General features: G+C 30.9%; 1 protein-coding gene across 4 annotated transcripts in view; it reads right to left on the reverse strand.

The window, feature by feature from the left end:
- LOC145319171 (uncharacterized) overlaps positions 1–19,788 on the reverse strand; it is a 101,264-nt gene that overhangs the window by 33,152 nt on the left and 48,324 nt on the right. For all 4 annotated transcript variants that reach the window (XM_080161081.1, XM_080161083.1, XM_080161082.1 and 1 more), the window contains exons 13-15: positions 17,806–17,894; positions 16,524–16,579; positions 15,186–15,241 (exon numbers count right to left, since the gene is read on the reverse strand). In XM_080161081.1, coding sequence (XP_080017207.1) covers positions 15,186–15,241; positions 16,524–16,579; positions 17,806–17,894 — 201 coding nt within the window. The remainder of the gene's footprint in view (positions 1–15,185; positions 15,242–16,523; positions 16,580–17,805; positions 17,895–19,788) is intronic.

The following is a 19,788-nucleotide window of genomic DNA, read 5'->3' on the forward strand; positions in this document are numbered from 1 at the left end:
TTTAAAAAAAAAAATTAAGTCGATTTTAAGGTACTAAAACGCAACAAAAAAAAGGAAGAAAATGGCCATTATAAACAAAAATAGTAAGATCTTTAATTTGACACCTTACTTTTTGAATTCTGTAAGGTAATTATTGAAAAAATCGATTTTTTAAACCTATGAGAATAAAAACTTTGAACTTAATTATATGATTACACAGGCATAAAAAATATGGGTTCATATATACCTTTAGAATCAGAAAAATATTACAAATCCATTGTAAGCAAAATTTTAAAAAAGTAAAAAAATGAAAAATATAAAAATGGCCTAACATATTATTTTGTACAGGCAACATTTTCTTAATCCCCTCTTTACCCCCTTCCCATTTTTATTCTCAAAACAAGAAATAAGATGGTTGCCTGTATATTATAATATAATATTTTCATATAATTCCTTTTATTGTAGTTTATTTACTATTTTGTAAACTTTTTATTTCAATTTTGCTTAGAATGGATTTGTAATATTTTTCTCATTCTAAAAGTATATAAAACACCTATTTCTTGTGCCTCTGTAATTATATAATTAAGTTCAAAGTTCTCGACTTAATTTTTTTAACTTAAATTACTTAAAAAATAAGAGGTCTACAAAAAACGATTGCATATCTGAATTCTATGGAAAATTTTACATCTACTACGTACTAAAGCACCAGCTAGCTATAAAAAAAAGTTAATACACCTTCTTTAGATAATTTAAAATATAAATAACATGATAAAAGAGAGCAGTGAATCAATTTAATTTTGAGAATAATATTTTTAAAATTTAGGCTGGAAATTATTAAATTCCATGAAGTAAGATGATCTAAAGAAATTTCATAAGACCCATCAGTTTAAATGAACCCTCATCCTCCCACCTACTTGATAGTTTTCAAAAACTATAAATTCCTAATAGTTTGTTTATTTGGTAATGCCATTACAAAGCCAATATCAAAAATAACATTTCAACAATGAGGTATTTCTACTAATAAGTTACAGTTGACACAAGTACTTTTTAATGTCGATCAAGCACCACACTTTACATGAAATATTTTCTCTTAAACTAAAAAAAATATGAGAAATGGAGGAAGACAGGTGGGTTGTACATAGCATAATATATTTGAAGTAAGTTGGATTTTGAGGAAATTTTTGATAGGATTATAAGAAACCCTGCCACAAGTAGTCCTCTTTCAATGTAACAAATTTTAAAATAATATGAAACACCATATTCTTATAATAAATAGACGAAAAGAAAGAATAAAAAGGTCAATTAAAGTAAAAAGTATCTTCTTAACAATCGTCTTTTTATATTGGATAAAATTGTTGTTAAAATAGCAAAAAAATGTTTTAATGAATATGAAGATGTTTTTAATAATTTGTTTGGAATCAGTAGAACGATGCTAAACTCCCTTTACTAATAGATCCACAAATGAATTGATGGATGGAGTTAAAGATCGACCCTGAATGAAAAATTGCCTTTCTCCAAAAAAGTGTTTGATGATTTTATTTAAAGGTTAGAAAAAGGAATTATTCAGATTTTACAAGATTATCTACATAGAAATATATACATACATGATTAGTGTTAAAAGACACAAATAAACAAGGATGACAACATTTGAAAAAGTTTTTTTTTGTTTTTTGTTTTTAACCTAATATAACTTAACCTAATCTGACTAAAGTAATAAATAAACAAACTCAACAATAACCCACCCACCCCCCTCCCCTTCCTTTTTTTTATTCATTTTTTGTGGCGCTTTAGCTCTAAGTAAAAAACTATCACTTTTTTTCTTATTTTTAAAATGAATTCTTGTATAAACCACGCGGAGTAAAATTTTGTGTCTTCAATCAGTAGCTAAGTAAAGACCTATTAATATAGGATATAGAATTAGAAACCTCTCATATTCTGAACCTAAAGATATTTTGAATAAATAAAAAGATTAATCATTAAAAAATCAGAAATATATGGGATTAAGACAACAATACGTTATCCTATTATATGAAGTAGTAAGCTTTTTTTGTCTGTAGTGAAGAATCTTGCTAACCGCTGAACCGATATGGTTCTCCTTTACAATGAAGCTTCTTTTAGGTCCAGGGAAGGTTTTTAACTATTTTGGGGGAGGGTATCTCCACCATCCGAAAAGAGAAATAGCCCCCTAGAAAAAATAAACCCCTCCAAAAAAAACATTTTTTTAGACCTAAAAATTTTAAGTGAAGGTTCTACTATTTTTACTCCCCATTACCTAAGGTGTCCCTAAAGGCCTCTAGGGGCGTAGCCGCTAGTCTATAATACAAAGTAGCTTGATGTCTGTCTTTCTGTCTGTCCGTCCGTCTGTCCATCTGAAGCTTAAGATCTCGATAACCACTGAACTGATATTGGATTCTACTCTTCAAGGTATATAACTATCAGTCCTGTGGTGGTTTTAAGCTATTTTCTTGGGGGGTGGGACACCCCCAACCCCCTAAAAAATGAAAATATCCCCCCCTAATTTTTTTTTTTGTAGAAGACTTCCTTGGTCCTTTTTTTTTGCAGAAGATTTCCTTGGTCCTTTTTTTTTTGCAGAAGATTTCCTTGGTCCTTTTTTTATGCAGAAGATTTCCTTGGTCCTTTTACGAATTTCGCCAAAATTTTTTTTTTGATCACCTCTTGGGGCAAAGCCTCTAGAGGCTAGGGGCGAAGCCGCTATCTATAATACAAAGTAGAATGATGTCTGTCTGTCTGTCCGTCCGTCTGTCGTTCCGTCTGTCCATCTGTCCGATCGTCCGTATGAAGCTTAAGATCTGAACCGATGGGATTCTACTCTTCAGGGTATATACCTATTGGTCCTGTGGTGGTTTTAAGCTATTTTCGTGAGGGGTGGGACACACCCAAGGGCCAACCCCCAAAAAATGAAAATTAATCCCCCCAAAAAAAAGTTTTTGTATTTTTTTTTCTAACTTTAATATTTTTTATGTTTTTTTATTTTTATAAATTTTTATATTTTTTTATATTTTCAATTATTCTTCTTCTTTTTAAATTTCTTTTCTTCTATTAAACTTTGTTTTATCAAATTCAAAAAGATTGTGAAAACTGCCTTCTCCTGTAGGGGCGAAACCCCAAAAATTCTAATGGCAAAGAAATTTTAAAAAACAATAAAAAAAGAAAAAAATCAAAGGTTTTAAATAATATAAATCAATATAAATAAATATAAAAAGTTATAAAGAGTTATTGTGGAGGAACACAGTATAAACCAAACTGTTTCCAAGATCTTATGCTACAAAGCAAAACAACATCTACTCCCCATGGAGAAACAAGGCAGTTTACAAATAGTAAGTTTATTGAACTATACTATGAAAAAAACGAATGGCCTGAAACAAATATTAAAATTAATAAATTTAATTTTCATTTTGTTACATATAAAAATTATACGAGGTTTCGTGATTTCATGTTAAACAAAGTATTGTAATTATTTAAAAAAATAACTTAATATTTAAAATAAACATATTAAAACAGAATAGAAATAATGGTTCATGGATCAAAATATCATAAAAGCATATTACTTTATTTGTATACAAGTTTAATTTAAAATTAATTGGTCTTTCTTTTGAAAATAAAGAACATAAAAATACATTTTTTGCTTGGTGAATTAAACAACTTTAGCATTCTCATACGCAGTTTTCCACAAATAAAAATTACCTAGTCTTTTCTTGCATCAAGCCGGGAGATCATGGATGTGAAATTTAGCAACGGCAGACCATACAATCATACGAAACATTATTTTTCATTTTATCAACATCTTATCCGTGCTATCAAAACAAACAAAAGTGGTGCTTGTGTTTACAACGTGCAGCGTCTCAAGGGGATGCCGCATATATATTCAACATATATCCAGCACAAATGTCGTCCTCTGGGCATTTGGGATAAGTTTTTGCGGGAATAAAACCACAGGACGTCACACACACATAATAATTGTAACAAAGTACCAAGACAGTTATAAAATGTTATAAAGAGTTATAAAATGTTATAAAGAGTTATAAGATGTTATAAAATACAAAAAAAATCTTTAAAATAATGTAAACAAAATTTTTTAATTCTCCCCTGAACCTTCAGAAAAAAGCCACTAAAATCTGCTAGTTGCCAAACGACTAGATAAAACACATAGCATACAAATAATCTAGAATAGTCAAAGCTAATAATGAAAAATCGCATTGACCTTCTCCTTAAATCTCCCTCATTTTTATGACGTCACGTGTCTGATTTTTGAGTGACTTTCTCATCCTACTTGGGATCTTCACAAAAGATAATCTTTGAGATATTGTGAACGAGATAATGTTAAGGTTTGATAACTAGATGCGATTTTTTGTCGTGCTCAGTCCCTTTAAGATGTTTATAAAATATTGAGTATGTTACAGAGAGAGTTAGAGAGAGAGAGTAGAGATAGATAAACAATTATGAATGAATCGAGTTTATGTAGGTAATGCATATCGCCTTAAAGAAACTATAAAATGAAAGCTACTGCTACTATATCAAGCGCGTTGCTTTAAAATTAGAGTAAGGAGTAATGACCGTGAATTCTAACAAAGCCTAGTATTCAATCACCGAGTAGATTTTACTAATTTATTGGATGTCCAAGATGTTTTACATTAGAATTCTAAGAGGTTTAAGTGCGACAATTACCAAAAATTTCCGACTTTAGAGGAAATGCAAGGTTTGTTTGCATTACAATAAGAATAATCAATTCATCTTGTTTAGACCTATTCCTTTATCCGTGGCTTTTTAGGAACTAATATAGAGTGACAGGTGTGACACATGAAACCAGAAACCTACATGTTTAATGGTCACGCCTTACAAATAACATATCTGCATTAGCAACATATTTGTTTGAAGCAAGTATTTTCAACATTCTGACCATGTTTGTTAATTTTGGAATACATTTTCTCGTATCTATTCGGAGCCGATTAATATCCGGTGGATTAGAACCGGTTCTCAATCTTATCCATACGAAAAAATTATGCCTAGCATCGTAGTATATCCGGTTTTCTACGAATATAAAAATGTACAATCATAAGATTAAAACCAGTTTTAATCTTATAATTGTACATTTTTATCCGCGGAAAGCTGTTTATAATTCGATGCGATAAATAACTATTCTAAATTTGACAGAAACAGTTGTATTCATAATCGCTAATTATTTAGTTCCCTATAAAAATGTTATATCAGAGTAAATCCAGATTTTAAATTATTTTAATCTATTGAAGCTCTTTCTGAAATGGAGTGCAGTAAACTCCACAAAATTGTTTTGATTGATTGATTGATTAGCCATAGTTTCTCAGGGTTTGGGCCTAAGTAGTCATGGAGTAGGCTGAGACACTTTTGTATAGCCACTAGGGCTATCAAGCTCCACGTTCAAGCACATTATGACTTGACCCGCTGTCTCATGAGAGCTACTCATTATTACCTCACCCTCGCCGAGTATGGCAGGTGTCCCAAATTAAGTCACCGTAATGAATGACGCTCTCCTCAGAGGAGCTTGGGATAAGGGTAGTACTGATATTATGTACGTAACTATTGAGTATCCAAACTTACCCAATAATCCCCTTCTAACACAACCAGGGGAAGTTGCGTGATTATTATTGCGAATGAGAAATTCGAGTCAACACACGGAGAATTGAACTTGAACTCTCACCACCGTAGTTAGTGTGTTACCACTGAGCCACGGCGCCCCTTAAATTGTCAAAAGAGCAAATTGATATGATGCCAAAAAAAGAAAAAATAGAGATTACATTATTAAAAGAAAAGAAACAGTTTATAGTGCCTGCATAAAAAAGAGGTTCCAACGTTTGGCCGAATTATGCTGATTGGCGTCATATTTTCTTCTTTGTCAAGCATTGTAACATTTCTCCACTTTTTTTTATAAATCTTTATAAAAAGCTGAATACCAAATGTTTACTCCTTGAAATTTTTTAAAAAGGGAAAATTTACCCCATCTGAAAATAAAGGGACGGCCTTAAACACACATATTGTGAATATAATGTGAAAAAAACTGTTTTGTAAAAACAAAGGGCTTACAAAGGTAGAAGTGATGGCCAAACTTAAGAAACAAAAAACATATAGGACATGTAAGGTACAATGAAAATGAATAAGGTTACCATCAAGATAAGCATAAACACAAAGAATTGCAATATTATAGGTTTAAAAACTTTAGTTCAGACACAAATCGTTTAGCAGAATAGTGAAAAATATAAAAAATTTTAAAACTTATTATATTTAGGAAAATAAAGCAGCAAAAGATAATAGAAGTCCGAAAAGTAAACATAGCTTTATATAAATGCTTTATATTTACTATGAAATGGTTCTAAGCTGTAAATATATATATGGAGTGGGGACAAAACACCTAATTTAAAAATACCTAATTTAAAAATGCCTAATTTTATAAATGTCTAATGTGACAAAACACCTAATTTATAAATACCTAATTTAAAAATGTCTAATTCAAAAATACCTAATTTTAAAAATGCCTAATGTGACAAAACACCTAATTTTAAAAATGCCTAATTTTATAAACACCTAACTATAAATACCTAAGTTTAAAAATACCTAATTTCAAAATACCTAATTTAAAAAAACCTAATTTCAAGCATATCTTTAAACTGTTGTTGAATATATTCCTCTAGTCATCTAGGGGCGATTGCAGTGCAGAAGGGAATTCAATTAGTCTGAGGAGGGGAGTTACAACCCCCCTTTAAAATTTCAAAATATAGTTTAAAATAGAAAACTGGACGGACGTAAGGATGGACTGACTCTAAATATAGAAAAGTTTCGCTTTTAAAAATAAAATTTTGTGATTAGTTTGTGGCACCTTACATGAGAAATAAAATAATTAGTAAAATCAAAGATTGAAGGACAAAGAAAATAAATTTTAATTTTTATTGGTTTCTTCCCTAACCTAAGTAGCCGTAGCGTCGCTTTCTTGGGGGGTGATAGTTGACCATCCCCCATTTTAGTTCTAGTTTTAAAGAAAGATTTTAAAGGGCGATTTCTCATTGGAAGGTGTTGGTAACCTCCCCAAAAGCGTTATAAACCTTCCCATGACCTACGGGAAGCTTCATTGTAAAGATGAACCATATTGGTTCAATGACTAGCAAGATCCTTCAGCAAGAACAATCAGCCAATTGGATTAATGTTATCAAAATTTTAAGTATTTTAGTGAAAAAAAAATATATTTTAGAATTAGGCATTGTTAAATTAGGCATTTAGATAGTTTAGAATTAGGTATTTTTAAATTAGGCGTTTTTAAAATTAGACATTTTTAAAATTAGGTATTTTTAGTTAGGCATTTTTAGTTAGGCGTTTTTAAATTAGGCATTTATAAATTAGGCATTTATAAATTAGGTGTTTTTAACGTAGGTGTTTTTAACATTAGGTATTTTTAAACTTAGGTGTTTTTAGTTAGGCATTTTTAAATTAGGTTTTTTGTCCCCACTCCATATATATATATATTATAAAGCTGACGATTGCAGAAGCATGAAACTCCGAGTGAAAGAAAATTTAAAATTGAAAATAAAATGTTGTTTTACTTTTAGATTAGATTAGATTAGATTAGATTTATTATTCTTGGGTGTACATACATAGAAAAAAAAACAACAAAATAATAAATGAATTAAATGAATATTATATACATTTATATATACAGTCAAATTTTATTGATATGGTTAATTTATAAAAAAAATTTCTTCCCAAATGGCAGTTTCCTAAAAACTAGGAAGTATGCAGTAATGTGTATTCACACATTGTTTTCATACAGGCCATATAGATAAGACAAATAAATAGAAAAAAGATAATAAGCAATAAATAAAATCATATTGGAGAGGAAAGAATGATATTAGGAAGGATTGATTAGGGCATACAAGTCTCACACCATTATTGCAATAATAGAAATTTTAAAAAAACATTTCAACAAATAGATTTTGATTGATTTATCAGATTTCAAACAATATTGAAAAGAAATACAATTTTATCTACATTCTTGACATAATGGGTTGTTACACACTAAAGTTAAGCTTGATAACAAAGATTCTTTTAGATTTTTTATAAATTTTTTTCTTGATTGATTGTGGGTTAATAAATCATTATTACAATGGTTATTCCATAATTCTTGAAAATGATACTTAGGAAATCTTTCAATAGATTTAAACTTCGGTTTTTTAACATCAAACATATTAGAGTTTCTAAGATTTCTGGTATGTAATTGATTACGGCGAAGCCATGTACCTTGAAAGGAACTTGGTAGCTTACTGTTTATAAAATCATACATAAATAATAATTTCAAATAATTAGCTGATTCATGTAAAGGAAGGACATTCATTTTTTTAAATAAAGGCATTGTGTGTGAGATGTGTTTCTTACTAAAAACAATTCTTATTGCCTTTTTTTGCATTTTAATTAATGGTTCCATAGTAGATTTAAGACCACAACTCCAGGCAGGTAAACAGTAAAGTAAATGACTATTTATAAGTGAGTGAAAAAGCATTTTTTTGCTATCTAAATTCAGTATATGTTTAGCTCTATTTATAAGAAATAAGGAACTAGAAATCTTTTTACGTAAATGTTCTACATGATATTTAAAATTTAAAGAAGGATCTATAAATACACCTAGGAATTTAATTGCAGGAATATTGCTACTTGAATTGACATAATTTAAAATTTTTATTTTCTCAGGATCAAACTCATTTTCATTGTTAAAGTTTAGCTTAATATTAAGAGCATTCCAATCAATAGTATTTTCATTTTTATTAAATATCATGATTTTAGTTTTATCAGGATTTAAGCTCATTTGATTACTCCTAAACCAATCGGATATCTTTTTAAGTTCATTGTTTAATTTCAGTTTAATCTCTGTAAAGTTTTTACCAGAAATTAAAAAATTACTGTCATCAGCAAATAATAGGGTAAATAAATCAGTACAGTTTTTAAGATCATTTATGTAGATTAAAAATAGAATTGGTCCTAAAATAGAGCCCTGTGGGACACCTCTATCTATGTTCAGCTTTCTTGAGTCAGTATTGTTTACATGTACAAATTGCTGTCTATTACTTAAATAATTTTTAAACCATTCAAGTTCAACGCCATTAATGCCAATTTTTGACAACTTTTTAATTAAAATAGAGTGTGGAATTGTATCAAAACATTTTGCAAGATCACAGAAGACTCCAATTACAGTTTTATTATCGTTTTTTGCTTCAGCTATATAATTTAAGAGGTGTATCACAGGGTGTATTGTAGACTTTTTTGATTGAAATCCATACTGATGTTCAAAAATGATATTATTTCTAATCAAATAGCACGACAGTTGTTGATAAATGACTTTTTCTAAAACTTTTGAGAAAATAGCCAATAAACTTATTGGCCTATAATTTGATGGATCAGCTTTTTCATTAGAATTATTCCCTTTTAACTTAAAAATAGGTATAACTTTTGCAATTTTTAATTCAGAAGGTATTTTTCCAGTTAAAATAGTTTGGTTAATGACATGAGAGAGAGGAAGGGCAATGACAGAAATTATTTTCTTTAAAAAAGAATTTGACAGGCCAAAAATGTCCATGCTTTGTTTATTTCCCATTTTTTTAACAATATCTGTGACTATATTTGGGTTTATTGTATGCATTTTAAAACTGGAATTATAATTAGGTATATAGCTACACGGATCAATGTTAGAAGGATTTATTTTAGATGATATCTTGCTTGCTACAGAAGTGAAGTGTTCATTCAATTTCTCAGAAATTTCTGCATTATCTAAATATATAGCATCATTAAACTTCAGTTCATTGATACATGTTGCTTTATCTTTTGTTTTTCGGATTGCATCTCTAATAATATCCCAAGTTTTCCTCAAGTCAGATTTACATTTTTTTAGCTCATTACAATAATACAATTTTTTAGCTGTTTTTATTGCACGATTATAGACATTTCTATATCTATTATACATCCTAATATTATCAGCAGTTGGTTCATTAATACTTAACGTTGACAATTCAAATTTTTAAGTATACTAGCGACCCTAGCCTCTAGGGGCTTTGCCCCAAGAGGTATAATTACATCTTCTATTACTTACCCAGCAGAACGGATCGCAAATTTTTGCACCTACCCAACAGGAAAACATTTTCTCGATTAACCCATTAGTGCCGAACCGGGTTTTAAAACCCGGTTCCAGAAAATGTAAACAAACCGGTTTTCGGCTTCATAATTGCATCATTCTCAGTATGAATCCCCCCTCTACTACCCTGGCTTTCATTTCCCCCTGGAGCAGGTAGTTTTGCTTACTTCTGTTTGCCGGTATAGATCAACAAAGTTTGAAAATCATGAAAATTCAAAATACCCCATCTAACTTTTTTGTTTTTATAGTAAAGTCGCTGATTTTTTTCGTTAAATCTAAAGTTTATTGACAAGTACATCTATTTGTGAATTCGTTTTATTTAAATTATTATTTTTTATATGATTTTTTTATCGTTTTTTTTACGCCCTATATAAGCCCGGTTCGGCATTTCCATTTGGAGTCTGAAATTTTTATTACCCGGTTTCACTAATAGATCTTTTTTGACAACAACAACAAAACAGGGTTTTTTTACCTGAAATCGCCGGCTAAACACTAAATTTGAAATAAATTGCTTCGTATTATACTTGAGGTTGTGTAGTTTTCAATTACGGATCGTATCAAAGTTCTAAAAAGTGTTCATCTCACTTTTGGCGTTCAAAAATTACATTTTTCGATTTTTGGTCAAAATAACTGGGTTTTTACAGGAAAACCGGGTTTTAACGGCGGGGGAAAGCACCAAAAACGGGTAATAATGCCTGTTTGGTATTTATGGCCGAGCCGAACCGGGTTTTTTTGCAACTTTCCTGTGCACGCCACTAGAGCAAAACAAAAAAATACGAATTCCGTTTTGACCATTATAAAGCTTCCCTGAAACTTTCAGCTTGATCGGCCCATAAAAGTGGCGCTCGGCACTAATGGGTTAAATAACGAATTCGCAAAATTTGTAAAAAAAATAGTCTAATGTGTTCTCAAGAAAATTACTACTGGTGCTGCTCATTGTCTAATGTGTTCTCAAGAAAATTATTTTTTTTTGGGGGGGGGGGGGTAAATTTTCATTTTTGGGGGGGTTGGGGGTGTCCCACCCCCCAAGAAAATAGCTAAAAACCACCACAGGACGGATAGGTAGATACCCTGAAGAGTAGAATCCGATCGGTTCAGTGGTTACCGAGATCTTAAGGGACGGACAGACAGACGGACAGACGGATATAAATTATATATATTCAAATATTTTTCCTTAGTAGGGTAGAAATGAATAAGTATACAATACAATAAAAGTTATAGAATTAAAATATAAAACTTTCTTGAATTATCGTAATATTCATAAATAAACATTTTTAAAAGCGAAGCTTTTCTATAATTAGGGTCGGTCCGTCCGTACGTCCGTCCGTCCGTCCGTCCGTCAGTCACGGATAGCTTTTTTCGTTAATTTAGACATGTTAGAATTGTCCTATCGATTTCATATTTCGCATGGTGATTCCTTTAGTAGTTAGGTACGAATTAGAAAGCGTAGCAACTCTATAATCATTACCAGAATGTCCGTACGTCCATTTTAAACATGTTGATTTTTTTACATAATTGACTTAATTTTCCGATTGGTCTGATTTTTGGTATACTGATTCCTGGGACAACAAAGTACAATATTTTAAGCGAAGCAACTCTATAATCAAGTCCTAAATATGTAAGTATGTCCATAATTATTATCCTGTATCAAGCAGTTTATCAACAAATTTACTTACAATTTTGCTTTGACTCTTCTGACATTATACAAGTGTTAATGTCCGTTTGTCCTACCGTTTCAGAGCTTCGCTTTTATGGATGTTGTCATCCTTGTTTTTATATTTATTATAGTTTTAGAAATTTATTATATATCTTTATTCCTGGTTGCAAATTAAATTATATTTTGCTTTTTGGTAGGTTGTAAGTTGTATACTTATCATTAAATAACTGTAAATTTTGGTTAAGCATCTTTTGGTTTTGGTATGGTATTAAAGTAAGGCAGATTTTCTTGGAACCATCCTATAGATAATGGTGTCTCATATCTTCCACAAAAGTATTACCAATAGAAATAAATATATTGAAAAATATTACCAAAAACTACATATATCAGATGATTACATACACGCAAAAAAAATAAACATTGAGATATTAAAAACGTCTAGAACACAATTTGAATTATAATTCTAAGAGCAATTTACTTAAGAGTTAAGTCCCACTAAGTATATCACGATATTGATTTGTCTTGTCCTCCTATAGGCTTTTATTTTCCTTTAGGATTTGTCCCTATTGGGTTAATAACCATGTCAATTTTTCAACATTATTATAACTATTTTGAATTTTAGAAAGCCTTACAGATCTATCAAGTTGGTACTGAGTTTCTAATGCTTTGATATTAAGAAATTGGACTTTATTTGATGTTTATGCGGAAATACTAGAATAGCTTTTAGATAACCGTGTCCCACATTTAATTTTATTTATCAAACTCATACAAATATTTACACACACACACACACACACACACACACAGGCATAGAAGTAGGAATAAGAAACCTAAAAAACATTCTCTAGAACAGAAAAGACATATATTTGACAACTCTATCTCTCTCTTAATAATTATTTTTGTACAAATTAATTTTTTTAGTGGTGCCTTTGTCTCGGCAGGATGTCGAGCTGTGGCTCTTAATGACAGTCATGAGACTTTAGTATGATTAAGTAAACCTCATTATCTCCGGTCTAACAAAATTATTGACAGGATGACTGATACACAAACTTTATTGAAGTCTATAGAACAGTCCTAAAATAAAATATAAAATACATTAATAAACTTAAAATACGCATGTTGAGGAAGAAAAATCCTAACATGAGATCCTAGTAAAAGTGTCTGACTCTGATTATGACGTAAACAAAAATTAGCCAATTAGATGCCAGTATACACTGTGTTTGACCAATGCAATGGTAAAATTTATAGTGGCCTCTATTGGCTAATTTTCTACGTCATAATCAGAGTCAGACACTTTTACTAGGTTCCATCCTTGATACATCTTTTGGTACCTTTGTGTGCATTTTTCAAAAGATAATCTTATCAAATATCTAAGTAATTTCACCTGTTTCAATTTCACTCACAAACAAATACACACATACACACACTCAACAAGAAGTCCCGCTAACACCCATCCACAAACATCAGCACACAAATACCAATATGAGTATTCCTAAATTCAAATTTGCACCTCTAAACTTTGACATACGCCTGGTTCAAGGGATAATTATTATCAAAAAATCACTATTTAATAGCAGCCAAGGATACCTTGCTACTGTAATGTGATGTCAATATGACAGGACGTTGCTTGAACTTGCCTATAAAATGAAGGGATAATCTTGGTGTATGGAAATCCACCTCATTTTAAAAGTTGTAAAGGACCCTGAAAGTTATTGGCCTGCGAGAATTGAATAGGAATAAGTATTCTTTTAAAATTTTTATTATAAAAAGTTTAGATGATTAATGAAAACATAAATTAAGAATTTAAAGAATAAGACTTACAGTCAGTTTAAACTTAACAAAGCATTTGATGGATAATGATTCATGTCTATGGGTGGCTTAACCCGCGACCGTGGCTCAACACGTAGCGCATGGGTAAGTGATAGGTTCAAATCTCGGCCCGACATCGCGTCATAACTAAAGACGTTAAAATGATTCCTACTGCTGCTTTATCAGGTACGCAACATATATGTTTGTAGACACATTACAAACTGTCCCAATTTTGTATAACTTTTGCGGAACATGTTCTAGTTACGTCATATTTTTCTTTCCCGAAAAAGAGAAGGGGGGAAGAAAATCTCTTCAAAAGAGATGGGGAAAACCCCCTTTTCTCCCATCTCTTTTTTCTTCCCCCCTTCCCTTTTTTTTTCTTTCCCTCTTCCCTTTTTCGGGAAAGAAAAATATGACGTAACTAGAACATGTTCCGCAAAAGTTATACAAAATTGGGACAGTTTGTAATGTGTCATGTTTGTACTGTATATTGACAAATAAAATTGATTTAGGCTGACATTTCATCTGCATGCTGTTATCATTATAACATCGTAATGTCGACTAAAAGGTTACAGCTGACATATTTTCGCAATGCTTTTATTAAAAATAATGAAACTTATCTAGACATGAGTAATTTTACAAAGTGTCTAAGTGACGTCATAAAAATATGGAATCATCCAACTCTTTTTAAGGGGTTTCCTTTCTCACTTCTCCCCCCATCTCCATCATTTTTATGACGTCACATGGCTAATTTTTGAGACCCTTTGTAAAGTTACAGACATGAAGCAGTATTTGCACCATAAAGAAAATAAAATTATAACATAATTAACAAACGTTGAATTTGTTGAAATTTCTTCTAAACAAGATTTGCTTGGAATAAATTGTGAAAATGCGGTTTGTAGGTCTTACCAAACTTTGATACATAAAAAGAAACTAAGTGAGTGCTAGAAAGATATATCTGAAGATGCATGGTTATAAGAAAGATAGAAGGGTATATTAAATCATAAGTAGATAGTAATTATGACCAAAACTTCTTACAACCCCCCCCCCCAAAAAAAAAAAAACTCTAATGGGTTTCTTATCAACAGTTCCATATAAATGTAATCCTATATACTTTTTTGTCTATATAAATACCAACCAAGTAAGTATTCGTATTAGTATATGTTAGCCATGGCAGCATTAATTAATTGCACATTAAATCAGTGCTTCCAATTAAACTCATTTGACCAAATTAATTTCAAAAAAATTATTTCATGATTTCAGCTGTTAGGTGGGACGAACCCCAATTAGTCCTGGTTTGAGAAAGACGATTCCAGTGACGTCATATACGTTTCGGGAAAGAAAAAGAGAAGGGGGGAAGAAAATCTCTTCAAAAGAGATGGGAGAAAAGGGAAGAAATTTTCTTCCCCCCTTCCCTAAACGTATATGACGTCACTGGAATCGTCTTTCCTAAAGTAGGACAGATTGGGGTTCGTCTTAGGTGGAGGGTTTATTTTTATATCTGCGCCCTAATTTATTTTCAATTTATATTACTAGTTTAAAACACACTTCTCTTGGTTCAAACTAAATTGAAATTACCTTGCAGGCAAACTCAGCGCTTGAAACATCTTCCCACAGTTTCCCAGATAATCGCTCTATAATTAATCAATTAAATCAATTTTTTGTTTGCTAATAGGCAAATGTTGATATTCATTCACGACTCATAGCGCTTTGAATTTTACTTAGATTAAATTCCTCTATTCCAACCCTTTTCCAGTTGTTTTCCCCTGAATATGAAAATGATTTTTGTATAAAATACGTATATAAGGATTACATTAGAATATAATTTTGCTTTTTATGTTTATTTACTATGTTTTGTTTACGTTTAATTACTCGTTAACGAGTTATGAACAATTGTAGTAAAAGTCATGTTTACTATGCTTTAATATTTGTACTTTCGAGACAGAAAAAACCGATGTAAAAAAATTCATTATTTTACTCTAATCCCTCGTTTTGCACTGAAAAGCAGAGAAAATTAATTGTTAACACACTTGGGATGGGTCTGAAGTCTTTTCTATAACACGTGGTTAACAGTAAAGTGAGGGGAATTATACTTAAGTTATTACTGAAATAAAATGATATGAAAAATTCTTAGAACTCCCATATTAGCACAATTTACTGCGGTTATTTTTTAAAACTTACATTAGACTCTAATTACTTGTAAAGCTTATTTTTTTATAGTTAAAGAAATGACACATGCCATAGCAATTGTTATAGCCTTATAGTTGAAGAAATAACACCTGCCATAGTAAGTGCTATAGCCTTATAGTTGAAGAAATAACACCTGCCATAGTAAGTGCTATAGCCTTATAGTTGAAGAAATAACACCTGCCATAGTAAGTGCTATAGCCTTATAGTTAAAGAAATAACACCTGCCATAGTAAGTGCTATAGCCTTATAGTTGAAGAAATAACACCTGCCATAGCCTTAGTAAGAGTCATACCCCTATAGTTGACGAAATGACTCCTGTAAGAGTAGGAGTTAGTAAGTGCTATAGCCTTATAGTTAAAGAAATAACACCTGCCATAGTAAGTGCTATAGCCCTATAGTTGAAGAAATAACACCTGCCATAGTAAGTGCTATAGCCTTATAGTTGAAGAAATAACACCTCATAGTAAGTGCTATAGCCTTATAGTTAAAGAAATAACACCTGCCATAGTAAGTGCTATAGCCTTATAGTCGAAGAAATAACACCTGCCATAGCCTTAGTAAGCGTCATACCCCTATAGTTGACGAAATGACACCTGTAAGAGTAGGAGTTATAGCCTTATAATTGAAGAAATGACAACTGTAAGACTAAGAGTTATAGCCTTATAGTTGAAGAAATGACACCTGCCATAATGTTATTGCCAAAGCAAAAAATGATTTAATTTGTTCCTGGAGAAGCACATGTTGTTGGATAGTTGTACAGTCCTTTCTTCACAACCCACTCTCTGAAATATTAAATAGTTATTTGTACAGTTTGTTTAGTGGTGGACGGACGGACCTGGTAAATTACAGAGTAGCATCACTACTAAAAACTGATGGATAAAAGAAAAGTTGACACTTATATTACTCTGGTCAATTAAAAAATTGTCCCTTTTTAGTAGAGAAGGTACTCTATAATTTATCATGTCTGTCCATCCGTCTGTCAGTCAGTATGACCGATAAAGAGAAGAGTCAAATCAGTTCAGCGGTTACCAAGATCTTAAGCGTCAACGGAATGATAGAAGGAAGGCCGGACAGACATTATTCAACTTTGTATTATAGATAAATTGACAAATTTGTAATCTTTCTATTCTTGCAATATAGCTACAACATATGCTGTTAATATTTACCTCTTTGTTATATTATAAAAAAATACTCGAATACAGCAGCAGAATTTCTGCCTTAGCTAGTCTCATATTTTAGTGTACAACTACTAAACTTATGAAATAAGAAACAGCTTAAAACATGTTGACTTTATTAAATGTGCAGCTATCAACTCACCTAAACTGTTTTTTTTCTCTTTATACTTTTGTAAACTAGGTCAAAAAATCATAACTTAAGCCTTTTTAAAAAACTTAAACATTAATTCAATCAGCAATGACATTTAATCAAAGGGTTTGTTGTCTGTTTGACCTGATATTTCATTGTCCTTGACAAAAATCTCGACAATAAATCCTTCTAATAAAGTAAAATGATGTGTGTTTGTCTGTCAGTGTGTTTGTGTACCGAAGGATCTCGCTAGTCACTGAACCGATCGGGTTCTCCTTAACAGGGTAGCTTCTCATAGATCCCGGGAAGGTTTATAACTGTTTTGGGGAACGGTACCACCACCCTACTAAGATAAATCGCCCCTAGAAAAAAATTACCCTCCCCCCTCTAGGGGCGTGTCCGCTATCTATAAATATAGTGATTTCGTTAATTCTGTAGTTGATTATTGAAAGTTATAATAGTTTATAACAAGATGTATGTATAACCAGACAACTACCTGGATCCCCCTGTTGGAGGACCTTTTCGTCTGCTAGCATATTGCTTTCTGCTATTTTGTTGGCTGAGTTAATATACCCGACGTTATTGGTTGATTTTCAAAGACCAAATTGAAAGTCGGCACAGGGTCCTCGGGGTGGGGACCCCTTCATCCTCTATTGTTTTACTCTAATATCTCGACATATAATAATTTCCATGGGTAGAATACCTGAATGATTTTAGATTACAATCACATTTCCATGGGTTTCTGTGAAGTTCCAGAGATTTTAAGTTCGCTAAATCATTAAAAACATCCTCCTAAAATTAAAGAAAGATAAGTGCAGAGATCCATTAATCGAAATATGAAAGATACTCAAGAAACATCCAAACAGCATAATTAAAGCTTTCTTTACAGAAATATTAAGAGAACTAATTAAAATGAACAACTTTGGAAAATATATTTTTACGGATTGCTTAACTAAGTAAAAAAACTTGTATGTCATTGTTAGTAAGTCAAACAAATATAAATCAAAATAAATTCATATTTAATTTAATCTAATCTTAAATATTGTTTTTTCTTGTTATATGTCTCGAGGGTTGATGATGTATGTTGTATTTATGATATTGTGTAAGCCTTTATATTTTTTTCAAATAGAATAGAGAGTCTTAATTTTTTTTAACAGTGAGCCTACTTCATTACATAATTTTTGTCTGTACGACAGTCTTCGACCGACATTTGCAATGTGCCACTGATGGAAGTTCTAGGCGATTTAAGAGTTAGTAATTTAGTTAGATGTTTGAAATATTTTATAAACATTCCTATGACTAATGTTTAATACTCGTTAAAAGTCTGTTATTTTTAGAAAGTTTTATAGGAAGCAAGTGTACCTTTAGGAAGCCATACTTTATACAGAATATATGTAGAATATATGTATAATAAATTATATATCAAAATGCAAGAGAAATGTTATTTTATATGTTTGTATACAACATTTTACATAATGTGTAGGATGCGCAATTAATATTCTAAATACTTTGTATTATTTATTAACTTCCTTCAATATTTAATCCCTTAAAGAATAGGGTCGAAGTCATAATATAATTAAGTACAATAGATTAAAACAACTAGTGTGTTAATGATTAGCTATTAATATTAAATTGTTAATAATAGTAAATGTCGGAATGGAAATTAACTATCATTAATTCTTTGGTTTTTTTACCCTCCACAAAGCAACCTTATTTACATAAATATAAGAAATATTCTATTTAATTAGTAGCGCAAAAACACGCTTAACTTATCGGAAATCTTTTAATCAGCAATAACTATAGTACAATAACATTTATGTTTAAAATAATATCAATTTAAATCGTCATCTAGTCAATTAGTTCTAAGATTGTAATGCTTAGGCTGCATTAAATTCTTCCATATGGGAAATATTATTTTATAGTCTTCTTTAAAATATATGCAGTTAAATAACTTTTAGTTTTAAGATTTTAAGATAATTATTTCGCTCCTTATTGATGTTGTCATCCTTTTTAATTGTAAAACTATGGTATATAGCTACAATAACATATACGCACTGCAAACCTTTCTATGTGTACGCAGATTTTACGATCAATTCATCCTTGATAGTTCATAGATATATGTTTTTTTAATTTGAAGATCAAGACGGAAATACAGAGGAAGGGTTTAAGGCAGCTTTCATTACGTTATAAGAAGACCTTAAAATGATTAGAAAAAACCATGAGAAAATAATGTATAGGTGGGTAAGCGGATTGAAGAAATATTTTCACAAACTCAGTAAATTAATAAATTTAAGCTATTAGGCAATGATATGTCGATTTCAACGATTTTAAAGCTAATGAAATCATCGTAAAATAGATCATACTACGTAATTCATGCTTGCCCCGTTTCTTTAACATCTACATAAAAAAAGCCATCAGAAGTTTTTTATGCATCTGACTCTGTATTTGTTTTGGTGCTTAATATTCTGTGTGTGTACTTTTGGCCAATTTATATGTGCTTTTATGCATTAAAAAGTAAGGTGAGATAACTTGCAAGCATTCCAAACATATATATACATTTTAAGCCTTGTAAGCACCGAATAATAAACCAATGATGGGTCTTAGAATAATCCTGTTATGAATGCACACGAAGTTCTAAATAGAGCAAAAAATATGACGCCAAACAATACAAATGACCAATGATAGG

Source organism: Acartia tonsa, chromosome 5, assembly GCF_053477335.1.
Source record: "Acartia tonsa isolate MP-2025a chromosome 5, ASM5347733v1, whole genome shotgun sequence".
Taxonomy (NCBI): Eukaryota; Metazoa; Arthropoda; class Copepoda; order Calanoida; family Acartiidae; genus Acartia; species Acartia tonsa.